The 20210-nt window shown below is 39.7% G+C and overlaps 1 protein-coding gene across 7 annotated transcripts in view; it reads right to left on the bottom strand.

Annotated features, from left to right (window-relative positions):
- Positions 1-6051: 6051 nt before the first annotated feature.
- Positions 6052-20210, bottom strand: part of SPIRE1 (spire type actin nucleation factor 1) — a 198820-nt gene continuing 184661 nt past the window's right edge. For 5 of the 7 annotated variants that reach the window (XM_042909576.1, XM_042909577.1, XM_042909582.1 and 2 more), the window contains 7 exons: positions 19577-19719; positions 17130-17303; positions 12487-12624; positions 11822-11892; positions 11257-11284; positions 11025-11161; positions 6052-9472 (listed from right to left, as the gene is read on the bottom strand). In XM_042909576.1, coding sequence (XP_042765510.1) covers positions 9214-9472; positions 11025-11161; positions 11257-11284; positions 11822-11892; positions 12487-12624; positions 17130-17303; positions 19577-19719 — 950 coding nt within the window. In that variant the 3' untranslated portion in view covers positions 6052-9213. The remainder of the gene's footprint in view (positions 9473-11024; positions 11162-11256; positions 11285-11821; positions 11893-12486; positions 12625-17129; positions 17304-19576; positions 19720-20210) is intronic. The other 2 variants (XM_042909578.1, XM_042909579.1) reach the window with 1 other exon arrangement.

Here is a 20210-nt window from a genome sequence, read left to right as displayed (position 1 = left end):
GCCACAGTGTCTTGGGGTTAATTTGTTATGTAGCAACAGGAAGCTAATCTTCACTTTATATTAAATTTGTACAATCACTTTCTAACTCGTCCCCCTTTCCTTCAGTTTCACTTCTTGTCAGATTATTCCAAAATAATCTCATCATAATTTTCCTTCATTTAAAGAGCTACAGAGGTGTCTCATTCCTTTTTGGAAAAAGTCCAACCCAAGGCCTAGGCATTGGCCCAGATGACTCTGATGCAGGTGGGCATCAGGTTGCACTATGGACAATATTAGATCCTCTCTCCCCGCTGAACCCACTTTAAAATCAGCTTTCAGGACTCCTGGGTGGTTGTCAGTCGGTTAAGCGTCTGACTTCAGCTCAGGTCACGATCTCACAATCTGTGAGTTTGAGCCCCGCGTTGGGCTCTGTGCTGACATCTCAGAGCCTGGAGCCTGCTTCAGATTCTGTGTCTCCCTCTCTCTCTGCCCCCTCCCCCACTCACCCTTTGTGTCTCTCAAAAATAAACAAAAAATTTTTAAGATAATAAAATCAGCTTCCATGAATGTGTCCTTGACTAATACCAGCTTACAGCTTACTATATATTCCTAGACATTTATGCTGCCTTGGATCACTTTTTTAAACTGTTCACATATTTGACCAGTTTACAGTTCCTCAGGAGCCTAGATCAGATGTTCTGCTTTGCACACACAGTTCCGGCATTCATAAGTGGTTTGGTGATGTGAAGACTGAAGTTAGAATCCTAGCAGCTAATAAGAAATGCTGGAAATGTAGCAGGGCTATAAGCACAGCTTAGGAGTTAGACCTCAGGCTGGATGCTGGGCTAGTGGTTTGACCTCAGGCATATGACAACCTTGTTATTCCTGTTTCTCATCTGTGAGAGAAGGTATTTATGGTACCTACTTCACAGTTGAGTATTCAGGGAGATAATGTGGCTGAAGGTGTTTAGCACAGTATCTGATATAGGGTATGTGCTGAATAACTGGTAGCTACTGAAAATCAGCAAAATGTTTTTTAAATTATGTGTTAATAGTAACATAGCACAGAATATCTAATATCATAATGCTTATCTTCATAGCTTTCCTTATTCCCTTTTATTGACCAAATTGTTTCAATACGAGAAATTTGAAATACAGTTGACCCTTGAACAATGCAGGAGTTAGAGTCACTAACGCCCCCCAGTCAAAAATCCCCATATAACTTTTGACTCCCCCCAAACTTAACTACTAATCGTCTACTATTGATCAACAGTCAATTAACACATATTAAACATATATATGTATATATATACATATATTCTATACTGTATTCTCACAATATAGTAAGCTAAAGAAAATATTAAAATCAAGAAAAAATACAGTACTTTACTGTATTTATGAAGAAGAAAAAAAAATCCACGTTAAGAGGTTCCACACAGTTCAAACCCATATTGTTCAAGGGGCAACTATAGTTTAATATTTTTAAAATTTCAGTCCAGTTGGCACATACACTTTTATCAAAATGATTACTAGTAACAGTTAACTCCCATAATGTAAAAGAGGCAAGTGGTAAAAAAGTTAATGAGTACAAACTCAGTACTGATAAATATACCCCTTGCATTTAAGTAGTAGCTTCAATTATAGGTCTCTAGGGTCTCTATACATCTGTACATCCACCTGTTAGTGGGAAAAAGCTGGGTCAGGGAGGCAGGGCTGTGCATGGTGGCTCCACCCAGGAGCTCTAGAAGAGAGCCCAGAGAGGAATGTGTAGTGAGTGCCATGTAGGAGTCAGGTAGAAAACCCAGATTGGCAAGTAGGGTTTCTGAAGCTCCAAGTCAACCATGTTAATGGTGTGAGCTGCCGCCTCAAGCTTCTCTATTCTAATTAGTTACTTTAGGGCTGCAGTGATTTGTTGACTTTGAGGAAAGACAAAGGGGCTATACGTGGCAGTTGTCTGTTAAAGAGCACAGATTAAAACTGCATTGATTATTTTGAAGACATGTTGATGGTTCCACCTTTGTATTTCTTTTTCTCATTTCCATACTGAACCTGCTAATTCGTTAGTAAATCCACTTGCAAATATTTATTCAGCATCTGTTACATGCCAGGCATTTTTCCAGAAACTGGGGATATGGCAGTGAAGAAATCTGACAGAGATCCTTGTCTTCAGGGAACAGTTTAGTAGGGTGTTAGGTGCTAAGTGCAATGGAGAAAAAAATGCAGAAGAGAGGAGGGAGAAGTAGGAACTGTAGCAGGGAGACAGGAAAATTAAGAGGCTATTTAAGGCAGCCACTTGGGAGAGTAGGCACATTCTGTAGAGCCACACAAGACAGAACCAAGGGGTAAACAATAGGACTAAATTACATGGCTGAACTTCCCAACTATTAGAGCTGTTCAAAGATAGAACTTTACAGAAATAAGTGTCTCCCTGATCCTGAACATGTTTAAACAGAGCCAAGAGCTTGCCATTGGCTGGAGTGAGTGAGGATCGAATGCCTTCTTGGATCACTTCGAGCTCTGAAAGTCACTAGTAGAGTTCAAATTTGGTGGAGAAGAGAGCCCGGCAGGGATGGGATCTACAGCGCTGAGAGGGCCAAAGAGACAAGCTTCTTGGCTGGGGATCCCATTACTACACTGGGAAGTATATATATTGGGGGACTCCCTGTAGTTGTGGTAACTGGCTCTTTGACCAAGCTGGATAACAAGAGTTGTTTGTTTGCTGCCTCTTAAAGAAATGAAGATGGTCTGTTATATGTAGTTAGTTGCCCATATAGCTGCCTGGTTCTCTTTACATCTCTGACAGGAAAACACACCACATTGTGGGAACAAAGACTTGCCAGGTCTGACGAGGTCTTCCTGTTGCATAGGGTTGGGAGATGAACTTTCAGTAACCAGATGTTGTTAGATGTAAAACGCTGTTTTTGTGTGTGTGTGTTTAAAATATATATCAACTTGTCTTTCCGAAATTTTTCTTCTACATTTTGGGAGATCTACTGAGGAATTTTTTTAGATTGAGTTACAACTGACACACACAAGGACTCAGATTCTTTATAGTAATTGGTAAAGTTGATTTTTTTTGTCTTTGCCTCCCCAAGTTTCAAATAAATGCAGCATACTTTGTGCTTTTTCTTGCATTTGTGTATTATATCACAGGTTTGTCATAAACCTGTAATATTGTATCATCAGGTTTGTCATAAACACAGAAATATTGCTTGGAAAGTATCATCATTTCAGCCTTCACTTTAGTGAAAGGGCTGGCTTGGATGCACAAAGGCTTTTCTCAATTTCTTGTTACGGTTGGCTCAGGCCCTCCGCTGTTTACTGGTTGATACCTATGTGGTACTGATTGATCCAGTGTGTTGAGTGCCTCTCCTGGATAAAACTGACCTTAGAGATCACCTCATCTAACACCCTTGCTTTAAATTGTAAGAAAATAAAATCCAGAAATGTTAAGGAACTTTCGCCATGTCAGATGGCTGTTCTGCTGTCAGGCCGGAGCACAGTGAAGTTAGAGTCATTTCAAATACTTGAAACCAGGTACCGCTGAAAGAACTTGCTTTGCTGACTACAGACTAGTTTTCTTCCATTATCGGGACGAAAGCTCATCCTGAAAAATCCTTTCCCTAGCAAATCCCATTTTGGAACAGAGTAAGGTCCTGTTCTTACTGAGAAGGAAGTGTGTCTACCATTGGCTACACCTGGAGGAATATTTTAGGCTGTCCTGGGAGTCACATGGAGGCAGGATGCCTGCTGTGTTATGCCCACAGTGCCAGTCCAAATTTATATTCTGTGAATCTGACTTCTGAAATGACCTTGATACTGTGCTAGGAAGACTTGAGGCTTTTTCTCTCATCATGTTCCCTTTCCTTGGTGGGTAAGCTGGAATCTTCTTAGGCTTCCTTCTCTCTTTGGGATGTCTAAGATCAAAATTTCTTCCTTTTAAAAGTAGAAGTTATTCTGGGTTTTGTTTACGCCATTGGCCCTACACAGCAGTGGCTACGTTGTTCAGATATACCTGTGTGGAGCCTTGCTGTTCCTTCCATTTCTCCCACATGCTTCCCTACAGCTTTTACACCATGTTTGCTTAGGAACTTGATATTCAGTTTGGCTCTACAGAAATTCTCAATTCATCTTTGGCATTTCCACTAGTCTGAATACTGCTGCTCCTGGGAGGAACTGGGATGTGATGTCCTCTGCTGTGTCACCCTAGGGGAAGGGACTGACAGACGCAAGGGAACGCCAAAGCAAAGAATATATGGGAGGGCAAACTTGAAGTGAGCAAGCTTGCTCAAGGTGGTCCCTCCTTGCCAGCCACACCCAAGGTGAGGGAGTTCCCCGCCTTATTTCAGTCCATAGACAATGAGATTCCTTAGTGCAGCTTGTGAGAATGCTCCCAGTGCAGGACCCATGGGGCCAGGGCCTCTGGGCAGCACAAGAAATCTGAGCACGGAGTTGTGTTGAACATGGCATAAGTTTAAACATCCAGAGGATCTTTAAAAGGAACTTTTGATGCCCCACTTTTCAAGAGCCATGTCTTGTCAGTTCTGAAGCTCTTTTATTTACATTGCTTCAATAATGCTGAAGTGGCTTGGGTTTTGCTGCCAGCATCAAAATCCAACAGTAGAAAGAGAATTGCAGATTTTTTTTTTTGCCACAGTTAACATCTATTCTACATACGTAAATTATACATTGGGGTGCCTGGGTGGCTCAACTAAGCGCCTGACTCTTGATTTCTGCTCAGGTCATGATCTAACAGTTGTGAGATTGAGCCCCGAGTTGGGCTCTGGGATGACAGCACAGAGCTGAGATTCTCTCTCTCCTTCTCTCTGTGCCCCTCCCCCATGTGCACACACATGTTGTGTGCCCTCAAAATAAACTTAAAAAAAATTAAATACATAAATTATACATCATAGACATTTTAGTTGAATGAGCCAGAATAATAATGCAAATCCAGTCTGCCATGCCATGCATCTGAACATTTAATTAGTGTAGGCAGAGTTTTATATTAAGTAGGTTCTTAGCTCCTAAACTTTTTGGGTGGACAAAAGGAAGTTTCTAGACATGGGCCTTTGGCTAACATGGGGGAAGAAGGAGCATACCCTATATGAACATTATAATGAATCTGTGTGTGTGTGTGTGTGTGTACCTGCACATTCTGCAGAGGGACAAGAACTGGAGTCTTTAAACACATCATATGTGCAATCAAGCCCTTTCCTAAAAATAGTTCTCATTACAAAATGCTAGACTATGATGCTTTACAACTATCTTCCTTCACTGGAGCTGAGAAGGGAAAAGACAGATACAGTTATTAAGAGTTACACAAAGCTTTCCTCTTTGTGGTATCCAAGTTTTCTGTATCTCTGGGGTCCAGGAGGTACAACACTAGGAATCTGACTTGGACTGAGAAAGTTTGTGAACACTGGAGAGAGAGCTGGACCCACACAAGTGTTTTGTTACACATACCTCACAGAGAAGCTTCAGTGGAAGATCCTAAAATATGCCTGACAAATAAAAGGATAGTGTGTGTAAATGAGTATTAAACTCACTATCAGGTAATATTTGAGATATGTAAATATCTTAAATGATGCTCTCTCTTTAGTTAATAAAAATATAACTTCCCTAAGTTCATTGTGGGTTTAATCTTCCTAATTTTCTCCTCAAGCAATTTACATACTACAACAGGAAATTTTCTTATCACAGGACATTTTAGGAATGTATCCCTTGGGGAATTCTATTTAGAAAAAATACAGAAGAGCTTTATCTTTCTATACATAATTTGTCTCCATGTATGTGACTTCTATGACAAAACGTTATACACTATTTACAGAATTTTAATTTCTTGTACTGTTGAGGGTTAAAAAGAAGTCACAGCTTCTTGGTTCCACAGCAGAGTTATGGCAGTGGCTCAATTTTTAAAAAAATTTTTCTAGTGTGGTCCTTGTCAGATTGTATGTCTCAAACCGATCATAACTTGTGGATGATACAGGTGTCTTCCCTTTCTAACCTAGGTGACTTCTGACAGCTAGTTACCGAAAGACATCACCATTTTACAACAGGAACTCAACACAGAAGTTATGATGGAAAGCCATTTTATTTTTCCCTAAACTTATTTAAAATAAAAGACTTGAATGGAAAATGTTTAGTACCGATATGTCACCCTGAATGCCAGCAATACTTTGACTTTTATACACACAGGAAGCCAGGTCAAAGTCCAGTCAGTGTACAGTTTTGCATGAACAAAATTTTCTGCCATTTTGCTTTAGCAAATAGCAACATAATTTAAAACGCCCATGTCTCCTCTGTGGCACCTAAAATCCAGTCCTATATTTATTAATACAGTTAGAAAAATAAAAGCCTTAAAAAATTCATGGTATGAGTTCACGGTGCTAATCACACAGTTTCCTCAAAAGTAAGATCATTTTTAAAACTCCTACATAACAACCTTCTGGTTTAATTTGAAAGGCTTAAGACTTGAAATCTAGTAAGACTGTTAAGTCAATGTACATATCAATTATTTGACTTAATTTTTACTTGCCCTGGGAGAGTTAATTCCCATTGTCCACTGAATGAATGCCTTTCAAATATTAATAAATATATTACACTATTTACAAGCATTCTTAACCACTCTGACATGGGTAGAAAGTTAGGCCGTGGGGAAGGAACCACCTCCCAGCAGGGCAAGCTCGTGAGGTCTGGGACAAAAGGACGGTGCTGGAGGACGCGCCAAGGGCTGCTTCAGTGTGCGTGCGAGCTCTCAGACACACCAGGCTCCTTTTGAGACCAGCTAGCCAATAATTTGTTGTTGCTGGATCAGGTATAAATGCCCAGTGGCCGGAAACCAGGAAAAAAAAGGAACACTGTGATGGTATGTTATTTTAGTACTTAAGAAGAGGGTGGCAGTCCTAATGTCAGACTAGGCTAAGGATGGTGCAACCATGCTCCACAAGCTGCTGGTGAATCACCCTCGGCAGATAACCTAATTTAGTCGAGGTGATGGGTACATGTCATGGGTAAGGAAAGGGTAAATGTAAGAAATTGTTTTGGCAACAAAAAGTGATGTTAATTCAACATCTGCAAGTTTAACTGTGCCACATGCCCTCTTCTTACACTACTTTCTGCAAACTCTCTCACGTAGACATACCATCCATTTGACAAACCTCGTTAATGCTGCTGAAGGATTTACATTCTAATGCTCTGGTAAGAGTGATCATGCCTAAATCAGCCCATACAGTATCATAAACCTGAAGAGGTGAAGCCAAACATTGAGAGAGGCTAGATATCTGCCTTGTGAATGTGAACGAAATTCTCATTTGGGGGGCTTAGTTTCTTATGTTTTAGTAACAGCAGTAAACTAGTCATTATTTTAAAAAGCACACTATCGTAGGTCATGTCTGTATATGTATACACATACCGTTCCTTTTCCTGGTAGTCATTTAGAGGTCCAAGCCTGGGGCCCTCAAAGGGCATGGCTTCCACCAAACCTTCTGGGGTACAGAGTCCAAATAGTCCCTTGGAAAATGTTATAAATTAGATTTGCCCAATATAATGTTTAAATCTCTTACACAAGAGTCTTTAAAATAATTTAAACACTTGCAAACTCAAGGGTTCTCTGGTGGCCCACTTTCACATGCAAACACAGACGAACTGTTAACATGCATTATTTTAGTCAATTGGTAAAGTTTATTTCGTTAAGTATAAGTAATTTTAAGCCATTTACTAAATTGTAAATTTCAATCCATTAAAAACTACTACCAGAGCAGTTCTGAGGTATTACTGTTAATCTAATATAGAAATGTTACTCTACTCTGCTGTGGTATGAAATGTGACTGCCATGCCTCTTATGTAATGGTGCTGTTGCAGTGCTGACTACAGGCGTGTCCTATAGCTTTCAGGAAATTATTGCGTATGTGCATTCACTGATTTTCCAAACATCAATGGCAATTTGGTCATTTCTAAGCATACTAAAATAATAAAGTACAGCTCCTGGAATGGGACAAACAAGCAGAGAAATTTCAGGTATATAATGCCATCCTCCAACCTACTTCATCAAAAACCCACCCTACTCACTCCAGTCATTTACAAGGAAAACTTGTGCAAAAAGCATCCAAAAAGCCTATTGGTGGGTTAATTTTCTTGTAATTTTAAAAGAACTAGACAATGTTTTTTCCCTTAAAATTCATTTATAAAAATAAATTAATTTCAGTTTGAGACCTTAGATACCAAATTGTGGCTTAATTTAGTCGTGATGGCTAAGACTATAAAGTTATGAAAAATGTAGCTGAAAACGGAAGAGCTCCAGCTCAGTCCCCGTGGCGCGGCAATAGCTGGCACCCTGTGCGGTCACAACCCTCCCCATAGTTACCCAAAACACACTCAACTTCTTGACAGACTTTTGGCGTTCCTTTCTCCTGAAACTCCGACAAAACTTTAATTCTTAGACCTCTGTTGCAAAACTACAAGTAACCATAATACATTCAAGAAAGGGAATGAAAACCTGTCACCCACTCAGGAGACACTGATCCATTGCACTGGGGCAAACACAGCAGCTTGGAGGAAAACGGTCACCCACTTGGGTGTACGGCTTATCCAGATGTTTTGCACTAGAATGCAGGCGTGAAGTCCCTCGGAGTCTTTATCTCAGAGCAACAATAATTTAAAGTCAGTTTGACAGTATGAACAAATCCTTCCAGGTTTTGTGCCATGAGATGATGAGCAGCCTGGCCCCGACTCCAGGTACCTGGTGTGTGGCGGGGCCTGGTCACTATGTACATTAGATAGGAACACTGTCAGGTGGAAATGCCAATATGACTTACTGCTTAGGACTGTGCTAACATCGATGCCTTTGTGAGGCTGATTTCCCACGTGAGAAGCTTTTTGCCTTAGTCAGGAAATTATCTGAGGAACAGTAAGGAACTGAACTAAGGAAAAAGTTTCTGGCCTCCAGATACACACACACACACACAAACACACACACACACACACACACACACACACACAAGCAAGTTTCAAACTATTGTTATCTCTCAGTGCAAAGGAGCAATCGGCTGACCTGTCACATACCATCAATCGATATGAACACAGCATTCAGTCTGTGGAACAACGTGATGCAGCAAAAACCTGATCTAATGCGAATTCAAGCCTATTAACTAAGACCGCGGCAAGGAGACAGTGCAGCTCAGTGTTTCTCCCGCGCTAGTGCCGACTCTGAACACAAAGCAACCGAAAGGCACAGGCTCAGATTTCATTGATAGTCCTCTCTGAAGGGCAGTATTCCGAGGGGCCCGGTGAGGACATATAGAAAGACTGTGTTTTCCTTTTTAATCGTGCTCTTTTGTTGGCCAACACCAGGCTGCGCCGGCTCGAACTGATGATTTCCGAAATGAACTTTTTGCAGTCTACGCACACCTCCATAGTACTCCAGTCCTCCATCAACTCTTTGGGAAACTGTAGTTCTTCATCTGATTTGTCCACAGACTTAGATTTTGAGGAGAACCTGGAACAAAACAAAATGTTCTGAATCCAGTATCATTACTCACAGTTCTCTTGCAATACTGAGCAACTAGGTGCAAAAAAGGTAAATTTGCTGCCAAAACATTTTACCGAATGGGTGAGTCACCTCATGTCCTTCCAAAGGAAGAATTTCTAATTGGGGATAAAATTCAAAATATTTTTTTAAAAAAGAAACCAGGAAACATGCTTTATTAAGAAATAATAATACTGAAAACTCTTAGTGTCCCTTCTAGAATTTTTGGAAAAAAAAGACATTCAGAGTATTCACCTGATTAACATACATGACGTCTAGTGGACTTTAACAACGAAAATGAAACAAAGTACATGTTGCTAACGTCCTCTGGGTGATTCAGAAGGAACTTCAAGTTCTTTCTCCAGTGGCCCTGTGTCAGGGTTGATGAACATTAGTTAACTGTAGATGGTGGGGCAGATTACAGTAAGCTGAGGTAAATATGTCTTACCTTGAAAAGTTATCTAGGGACCAGCTTTCTCAACATTTTTGCGTTTCTCAAATACAGCTTCCCCTCCCTAATAATTCTCTAATTCTCTACATTTGGATGACTAATTATTTGGATTCCAGAGAGCTGGAGTTCACCAGACCTCATCCCAGTAATTGTTCTGGGCAATTTTTTGAAATAAGTAGGAATCATCTACTCGTTTACTACTTTAGTTAAACCAAACAGGAACCTAGGTGTGGAGTATGTACAGAAAGGAACAACAACGTGTCCCGTTGCCTTGAGCTCACAGGTGATGATCCACAGTTGGAGGCCGCCACAGAGCAGCAGTGTCTCAGGGCAGAGTGGGCAGCACAGGGGCAGCAGTGCCGGGCACGAGTTACCTGCTGGGCTCACAGCTTCCTTGCCTTGCCGCCCACATCTGTGGTGTGCAGGAGTGGGGCTGCCCAGCGCTCAGCACCAGTGCCCCTCCCTGACGGGGGGCAGCTGGTGCATAAAACCCCAACCTTTTTGGCCTGTGAGTATGTGAGTACGTGAGCTGAGCTGGCCTGATCTCCATCCTTTCTCAAGGACCAACACTAACCTTACCCTGCATTAAACACAAAGGGACTGATATTTAGGTTTTTTTTTTTTAATTGCCATAAAGCTCTTGGCATAAAGCTTTATTTCTGCCTTATTTACAATAGGAAGATAAACCAAAGTTCTTGCAGACCATTGGAAACCAAGACCTAAACAGATTTGCTTTCAAAACTAAGGAGGAAAGAAAGACGACTTCAGGTGCAGGTTTTCAACTGCACTGAAAACAAGGTCAGTTTTAAAGATGACTTTTAGAGAACACACAAAAGTACTTATCTCTAAAATAGAAAAAAAATGATGACATTCAAGTACGCTTCAAGTAGCTAGCTATTATCCCTTGACAAGTTACCTTTGGGAAATTTTGAAGATTTGTGCGCAAGTCAAGACTATATTAAAAACCAACCACCCAACCTAAAGCACCCTGAGCCCAAACCCTACTTTGTCACTGGTTCTCAAAAGGAACGTTCTTCCTTTACAGAGTAAAGTCTCAGATGTCTTACTCACCTGGCAATGCTCCGGAGTGGCCGATGGTGGCCAGTGGGGGGTTTTTCTGGCCTCATGCAACTTTCCCCTCTTTGCAAGGTAGAAGGTCCCAATGAAAAGATGGGAAGAGTGGAGTATGGTTTAGAGGGCAGCCGCATCTATTATCCCAAATGAAACCAGAGTGAGCAGTACTGTTAAAGAGGTGGACTCCTTAAAATTAACACAAGTTATAATTTTGCCAAGCTTAGCTTACCTTTTTGCAACACTGTGAACACACGGGCCTGTACACAAAATCAGAAGTGTTACTCAGCATTGATGTGATGAGACCGGAGAGTCAGAGAAGTCAATGGCTGTGCGGTTGTGAATTTCTATAACAAACTGCAAAAACTCTCTGGTTCTTCCACCAGAATGTAACGGACTGATACAACCGTGGATTGCCAAGGAGACAATCGGTGAAACTGAACTCCTACACTGTTTCCTGGAAAAGGATCAACTCTCATCTGTCTGGGATTTTCTTACTTGTCTATCTAGGGAAGGATCACGTGACAATCACATCTACTTTTTGTGTTTAAACAAGACATATGATTATTAGGATCACCTTAGTTATGTAAAAGAAGTACATGCGGAGAAACATTTTCCAGCTATAACACTAAGTAACTGTTTGCTCTACTCTTTGAAGAAATGAGTATTACTAACCCACAAGCACAATACAATGTGATAACAAACTGGGGTAATTTCTAATACTGTTCCTGTGTGGAAAAATGACTAAACAGTGAAAGTAAGTAGTATTTATTTACATCAATTACAAAAAACCTTACCTCTTACAGAACTGACAGGTATAAGACCAGGTGAAGAAGGAAAATCTCCTGGTTCGGCAACAAAAGCAGAGCTAAAAATACAAATTTAAAGGGAGAGAAGAGCATTGCCAACAGTTAATTTCCTAATTTACATGTCTAAATATACTTTTACATATTAGGGACCTTTAGCAGACAGAAGGAAAAAGAGAATTCAGAAACCCTGTTTTCAAGTTTGGCTCTGTAAGAATTATAATTTGGCTATTTACTTATAATTCCACTTTTAAAAGGTAATAAAAGGCTATAGCTCTCAGAGGCTCATCATCATGGAATCAATCTGAAGAAGGTTCTGAAACAGTCTCTTCCATTTTTCAGATGTATTTTCTTTATAAATCCTTTAAAAGTATAACAACTAAATGCAGACATGGTTTTATGAAGGCATGCCACTATTTATTATGGTTGTTTTAAGTCTTCCAAAGTTTTTGATTTCTCAGAGAGAAACAAAAATACTCTCTTTTGTAAGCAAAGCAGAATAGGAACTGTGTAGTACAGAGTAAGCCTCTTACCTCCTGAAATCCCCTAAAAGTCCTGTGCCATCTGGCTGCCAGCAGACCACTCCCTCAGGAGACCAGGCCTGGGACTCACCATTCCTCTAACCCTACTTATCAACCAACTTTAAACAGCTCTACCTTTCCTTTTTTCAGGGCGGTGTAGACATCTTTATACTGTTGGTATTTTTCCAGCTCTGCCTTCACCAGGACCTGACGAATATGCATCACTTCCTCCACAGTAAGAGCTAGGCATTCCACTGGATAGCAGAATTCCTCCTGAAATTCAAAATTCCACATGAATAAGAAACTCCCACCCCACTTTTCTGGCACTGCACAGTTTCCCTTCAGATCAGACACCTGGTTAGTAGCTCCAGAGAAGAAAAGAGGTTTCCCAATGAACACTGGAACAGAGCTGGCTCACTCTGGGGACCACATAATTTCTAATTACACTAAGACAACAGATGGCAGAAAACTTCTGGGGACCATGTCAAACATTATAACCTATAGAAATTTCCAGGAAAGGAAAGTTCCTCACATTTGAGTACATATTTTGCCTCAAGTTTCTATTTCATTAAGCAGAGCTATGTATCTGTGTAATGAAATCTTGAAAGAACATTTTCTTGTTCTAAAACAAATTGACATCTGTTTTCTCCTACAATTCTGCAAAGACATTGCTTCCTGTTATTTGCATACTATATGCTAATACTTAAATAACAAATCTACAACATTGGTACTATTTAGAAAACTGGTTTGTGGTACCCAGAATAGCCAAAAGGAGGTGGTTAGTAATTTATACTGAGAAGCATTATTTAGTGGTAAGTTACATCAGCACATTGAGAAAAATCCTAATGGTATGAGCAGAACTGTAACATGTAACTACTGGTGCAGTTTCCAGCCAAAAAGCAACCTCTACAGGCTGCACCACGGTTCTCTAGATTTCTGTTATTACTTTTAAACAACTGCTGAATGTACAATCAGCACTGGAAAGATGTGGAGAAAATCTTAAGAATTTCACAATAAATATTTATGCCGGCTGTCTTATGGTAATGGCTTCCCTAAAAACAGCTGAGGAAGATGTTGATGTAACTGATCCCACTGAATAAAGAGCCTCACCCCCATCTGCTCCCCATCCGGCCCTGTGTTTGATTGGTGGGTCTAATAGAAAGACAGAACGGTCTTGTGCATTCTCACCCTGCCAGGCTTCACAGGGGCCATTGTGGTGTAGGGACACTGAGACTTAATGTTCTCAGTGCAAACACATTATAATTCACTCCCACACACACACAATAGCATTGCTCACAGGCATTCTGGAATCGAACAAGCCAAATGAGAAAGCACATGACTCTGAATGCAGTCAGTTTATGGAGTTTTAACATTCAGTTCTGTCTTTCAATCAGAAAAAACAAAAACAAATCTAGGTTGCAAACTTGATAAACATTAGCATTTACTAAAAAAAAAGTAGTTTGAAGAACTGCTTCTTACTAACAATCAATACAAAATCATGTCTGGTCAGGCTAACTTTAAATTTGCTTAAAAATGTTTTGGAAAAAAATCCTGCAGTTGAATTTTTAAGAGGAATGTTTAAGAGGATACTAAGCTGTATCCAGAGGGTGGGAAGGTAGTCTGTTCAGGAAGACTGTATCATTTGCTAGTCTAAAATATTTTTTAAAAAATCACAATCACATAATTTTCTCTTTCGATGGGAAAAGTTTTCAAACATAACAGGATTAAATTGGTGTCCAATATCCACTCAGTTTTCTTCCACCCTGAGAAAACAGCTTAGTGTCAAGTAGGAACAATGCACTGCCTGTGTGAAGGTTAGGCCACTACAGTTCTGCAGGAGATAGGTATTGTCGGCTGCACATGTCTGAATGATGGCTTTTCTCAGCTTTTAACATATTTCATAAGAAGTTTCCTATGGTCTTTTTTATTCATTTGCTGAGTATGATTTTTGTGCATTTTCTGATAGTTAACCATGTGACAAAACTGCTGAGGTGGAACAAAATAATGTATGAATCTAGTAACTAATCAGAGAATCAATACCTGAGATTTGCTGCTATGGGAAGATGGCAAATAGTGCCAATTTAATTAACTTAACAACTGGGATGCCTGGGATGGTAAACATTTCCGGTAGATGGGAATCCTTTTTATTTGCAGGGAGATCCTAACACACATAATAGACCTGACAGGCTCTACTTCCCTCTTCTCAGTCTTAAATCACAAAAGGGCTTAGTCAAGCATACTTTCAACTTACTGCTTTGAACCATATGCAAATCCAGTACTTCGTAAGACATAATAAGAAACTGTATTTTGTGGGTGTTCTTGTTCTTTCTCTAACTTTCAGGCAGATTACTGTTTAGTAAAATAATTTCCATCAGGTCAAATGCTAATGTTTTAATTCTGGTGCTTTCCCAAGGACAACAAAACTTTAATGCAACATGAAAGAAAATAATAAACAGTTACTAGAATAGTTTTCATTATTTTTTTTCAATTGGCAAAAAAATTAAACATCCCCAATGCCAAATTAAGCCTTAACTTTAACAGATCTTGCGGAGATATTAAAGCTCCAAAATGTGAGGAGCATTTGGGGCTTTAACAGTGAGTGAGAGCCCTCGGTCATTCCTCCACATGCCCAGAGCTCATTGTCACAGCCAGACATGGGACTTCTAAAATCCTCTTGCTTCTCTGTGCCTCAATCTCACTCCTAAATTTAGGAAAGGGAAGCTCAATCTGAAAGAGTTTTAATAAAGATTACAATATGCTATAGGGGGAGATGAGCCTTTAGAACTTACTTTTGATGTATGTCACTAAAATGGCTGAGTTTGTGTTGAATATTCTGGTTACATTTACCATCCAGAAGGGTCAGAGTTAGGGAGCACAGAAATTAGAGAACATAATGTATACTCTGGTTACTGAGCCACAGAAAGAATGGGAATAGTTATATTTTATATAGTATTCTTAATTAGCAAAAACTTTGTAAGTAGCAGATATTTGAAAATTATCCAAAATGACCATTGCTGTTTTGAGTTTTTAATAAATCAAAGGCAGATTTAAATTAAAATAGCACCTATTAAGTTCAATTACTCTTCTCTTTTTTCAGGTTCAATTTTAAAAGTCAAAGTGAACTGTTTGCCCACAGTAATATGTAGACTTAGTATACAGATATCTCTGTCTGGGGAGTATTGATAATAAAAATAAAAATGTCAAACAAAAATAATATAAAAACAGGGAGGGGGACAAAACAGAAGAGACTCATAAATATGGAGAACAAACTGAGGGTTATGGGAGAGGTTGTGGGAAGGGGGATGGGCTAAATGGGTACGGGGCACTAAAGAATCTACTCCTGAAATCATTGTTGCACTATATGCTAACTAATTTGGATGTAAATTAAAAAAAAAACAAAAAATAAAACAAATTAAAAAAATGTATAAAAATGTCAGCAGATCTCCAGTAATAGCAGCAGTAAGAGTGACAGGAATTAAAATGCCATCCGTGCACCTGACCATGTACTGCCCAAAGGGCCAAGATCTAAAATGGGAAAAAGAATAGAGATCTAGCCTCTATTTCATGACAAATAAGAAGAGAAAGGAATTTGTTGTATTTCATTTACATTCAGAGTCTCTTTTCCAAACCGAAATGAGTAATAAAGAATAACAAAGAAACCAGCTGCTGGTTCATTTGTCAAGGATATGTTTAGTAAATAAAGGACCTCACAGAGCCAGGACCCTATATGAAGCAGAACAGACCAGGCAGCTGCGAACACTAGTCAGCAGCACATGCTACTCTGGGGGCAGGGGAAGCTTGGGCATAGTTTGAGGGCTTTTTATTTCACTGGAGTTTGGAAAGTATTGGATTTTCTTTAAAAAATAATTCTGTATGGGGGCGCCTGGGTGGCTCAGTCGGTTAAGCGGCCGACTTCGGCTCAGGTCACGATCTCGCGGTCCGTGAGTTCGAGCCCCGCGTCGGGCTCTGGGCTGATGGCTCAGAGCCTGGAGCCTGCTTCTGATTCTGTGTCTCCCTCTCTCTCTGCCCCTCCCCCGTTCATGCTCTGTCTCTCTCTGTCTCAAAAATAAATAAAACGTTAAAAAAAAAAAAAAAAATTCTGTATGAAAACCTAAAAAACAATAATAAAATGCATCCTTATTTAAAATATTTAAAATAACCGCATCAATAAAAGGAAAACTTAAAACTTCTAGGAGAAGTGGGTTGTCCTAAACACCATGCCACACTCTGACAAACACAATGCAGCTGTACGAATGGTGTGGGGAAGAAGGTTCTTGGAGCCCAGGGCAGGCATGGGCTACAGGTGCACAGCCCCTCTCAGCTCATGGCGGGGTGTGTGGGAAACGAGAAATGACATGGTTCCATGGGTTGTGGGGGAGTCCCCTGTGGCTATATGGCCTGGCAGGCGGTTGCTCTGCCAGCTGAATGAGGGAGCAAATGCCGATCCGATGGCGGGAAGACCCTGGGAGGCAAGCACCCACAGGCTATCTGAGTGCCCCTGCACATGGAGAGGAGACGGCATTCTTCCTGCCGTATAACTGGGTCACTCACAGGTCCCTCTAATCCGATGCTGCATTTTGAGTTTGTTGTCCTTTCAAGGTCATTTTCCTCTCAACTGAGATCATGGTGTAATCTATGCATCCTACAAAAGACTGGAATCAACGATCAGAAGCAAAGTGCCCATCTAAGCTGTTAATTGTTCAGAGTGCAGTAGCTGAGGTATCACTGTCAAAGAGATAGAGTAAAATAATCCCCAGAACCAGCAGAAAGAGGCCAACCTTTGAGGATTTCCACCTGCTGGTAAAAGCTCTCTCACATAGATAATACATAGCCCCTGCTACCCCAAACATGGCTGCTTCAAAAGGATGAGAGCTGAGCAGAGAAGCTGTTTGTATGGTAGAAAAAAGTGGTCGGAAAGGCGTCCTTGGCCATACACTGGTTATCCTAGGAACCTGAACAACAGATAAGGGAAAAAGAAAATGGCAGGGGGAAAGAAAAGGAGAAAATAATGCTGAACATGAGTGACCTAAAAATAGTGGTTACAGAGCATGAAAGAAAAACAAAACAAAACAAAAACACCACAGAGGATGTTAACAGTAGATTCCACATGTGTGTGTCCACACCAACGTCTGCTTCCATATGTGCAAATTAGTAATCATACCATGAAGTCATTCCTAGGGAATCTCAGAATTCACAAACCAGAGACTTAAGATGTTTCTAACTTAGTGGCCCCCTGAACAGGGCTCACCAGGAGGCAGGACAGAGGCAACCACCTCTGGGGGCAGTGGGGAGCATGCAGCACACTGGGGAAGGTACTGAAAGACAAGTCTCCTTTTACTTAGATGGGCCATCGTCCTCAATCATTTGACCAAGTGATGAAAAAAAAATTACATTTTAAACATCCTAAGAAAACAGAGGGAGATACAATAAAAATAAAAATGAATACCAACAAAGACATTTCTGCCATTTTCAGTGTAAGGATTATAAATACAAAAGGATTCCTTGTTTTAATATAGCTAAAGTTTAAATTAATGGTCATACTTTTAAAGTACTTACCAAGCTAGACAGCACTACCACAAGACAAGTGTGATTATGGATTTCTCAAGATAAGCTATTAATGAGACCAGTCACTACTCTGACTGGAGGTTACTTTGTCTCAGCTGGCACCCAGAGGCCCTTCCCGTGAGCTGTGGTTCCCTATAGAACCTGAGCCATCCAGTGCTGACCGAAGTGCTTTCCCACTGCCTTTCACTGAGACTCTTCTCTGTGACTGCAGATAAATTTTGTCTTGCTCTGCTTGTCCATAAAAAACAACTCACAGCCTGACCTACCACACACTAAGAGTCCCCCTTTGTCAGGAAATACACTTCTGGGTCCTTGATTTCGGCTGATGGTCTTTCTTCTATTAATTCTATGGTATTTCTTCTATTCCATTCAAAATTTCTCTTACTAGCTGAAATTCCTTTTAACTGATCTGATAGTTCTTCCACAGTGATAATTTTAAAATTTAACACCAACAATGGTGTCATATGATCACAAGGCCAGGTACACAGCTGAATGATAAACTGGCTTCTAAGAGAAAAGTTGGCTGAAGAGAAGAACCTCTTGATTATTGGACTCGCGATCTCTTATATACATTTAAGTTGTTCACATAAACAAAAGTCTTTGGACTTTAAAGTTTCAACCTGTCTGGTTAAGAGTTCTGTTTTTCTGCTGATAAACTACTGGTGAGGCTTACTTAATCAATGTTTCAGTGATTATTTAGGAGTTAGAGGAATTCTATCAACAACTGACACACAATCATTAGTTCCTTAATTGAACTTTTTAGGAACAGAGATGACTGATCAAATTTCAGTGCTTGAAAGCTCTGTTCAAACTTGGTATCTTCATAAGAACCATACTATCTTCCTCTACTTTGAGGGAGGGAAATCAGTTATTGCTTTATTTGAACCCTTGATAATTCAAGACAGCCTAAAAATATGGACTGAAATATAGACAAGGCATATTCCAGTGCTTTTTATTCATGAATTTCTGAGAAAACATTAGATATTAGGTTGCTGGTAGAATTACTGATTGAAGCCTTCATCTCACCTGCAAATATTTCTTAAGTCAAGTGGACTACAAAAGAATCTTTGCAGACCTCTTTTAGTTAGAGGGTCTGTTACTTCTTTCTGGCAGTGCCCTACGTATTACTTCCATTGTCCTGGGAATCAAAGTCACTACACCAACCTAGAAGTCTCAGGAAAATAGCAAAATCATCATCCAGTGCAAATAGCAGCTTTGGTTCCAAGATCATAAAACATACTTGAAAACAATGTACAATGGCTTGTAATGGATCAAAATTCTCCCCTTATACTTCTGCCTCAATAAAATAGTGTACTTTAGTCAGACTTTGCTAACTTTTTGATGAATTTTAACAATTTTTAAGTGGACTAATTCCCTTTGAAAAGAAGAAGGCATTTCTTTACTAATAATACATGCTTTCAACCATTGATAAGTCTTCTGGGGAAAAAAAAACTACTTTAAATGAACAAGGAATGGTCAAATTTCATTTAGGTTACTGTCAGAATTGGTTTTCTTTAGATATTAAAAACAAATAAAGCTATTTAAAGATCATTTTTAAAATTTGGAAGATTTTTTTCTCCTAATCGTTGTCTTAAGAAAGCTAATTATTCCAGGTCTCTAACTGATCCTTAAGTTACTACGCAGTTTTCCAGTTACTTACAAGAGATCGGGAGCTCTGCTTGGAGGGTGGCAAAAACTGTCTTACATTAGTGGGTGTTTCCTTTTCAATGGAATGTCGTCTCTGGGGTGGCTGCCGTCTCTCTGGCTGGGGTGTTGATGATATGGGCAAGAATTTCGGAGGCTCTAAAGAAATGAAATTAACCAAACTGAAATGAACTTTCTTACAAGTAACAAGTCTTAGATTTTCAATTTCTGACAGAACACCCTTTGTCATTTGTCACAAACATTGTATTCAAAGATGAAATATTTGTTAGAGGGTTTTAGTAAGATTAGAAGTTCTTATGGGGATACTATGAGGACTGTTATAGAAAAATCTTTGCAAGATGAACTTTCGTACAGATATAGAAAGAAAAAAGAAAAAATATTTGTATTTTTAATAGTCATTCAAATATATCATAAAAGCACAATTATAGTCTCAGATCTGTACATACAAATGCCTTAACATTATATACAACAAAATTTTACAGTCTCAGGCATGTAAAATATGTAAAAACATGTATTCTCTGTGTGTCCAAAAAAGGCTACCACATCATACCAAAATTCTCAAGTGTACTGACCTTTTATATTCTTCTTTTTAAAGATAAAATATAAAAACTCTTCCTTTTAAAATATTT

This window comes from Panthera leo, chromosome D3 (genome assembly GCF_018350215.1).
Source record: "Panthera leo isolate Ple1 chromosome D3, P.leo_Ple1_pat1.1, whole genome shotgun sequence".
NCBI lineage: Eukaryota > Metazoa > Chordata > Mammalia > Carnivora > Felidae > Panthera > Panthera leo.
This window is presented reverse-complemented; position numbering and strand designations above follow the sequence as displayed.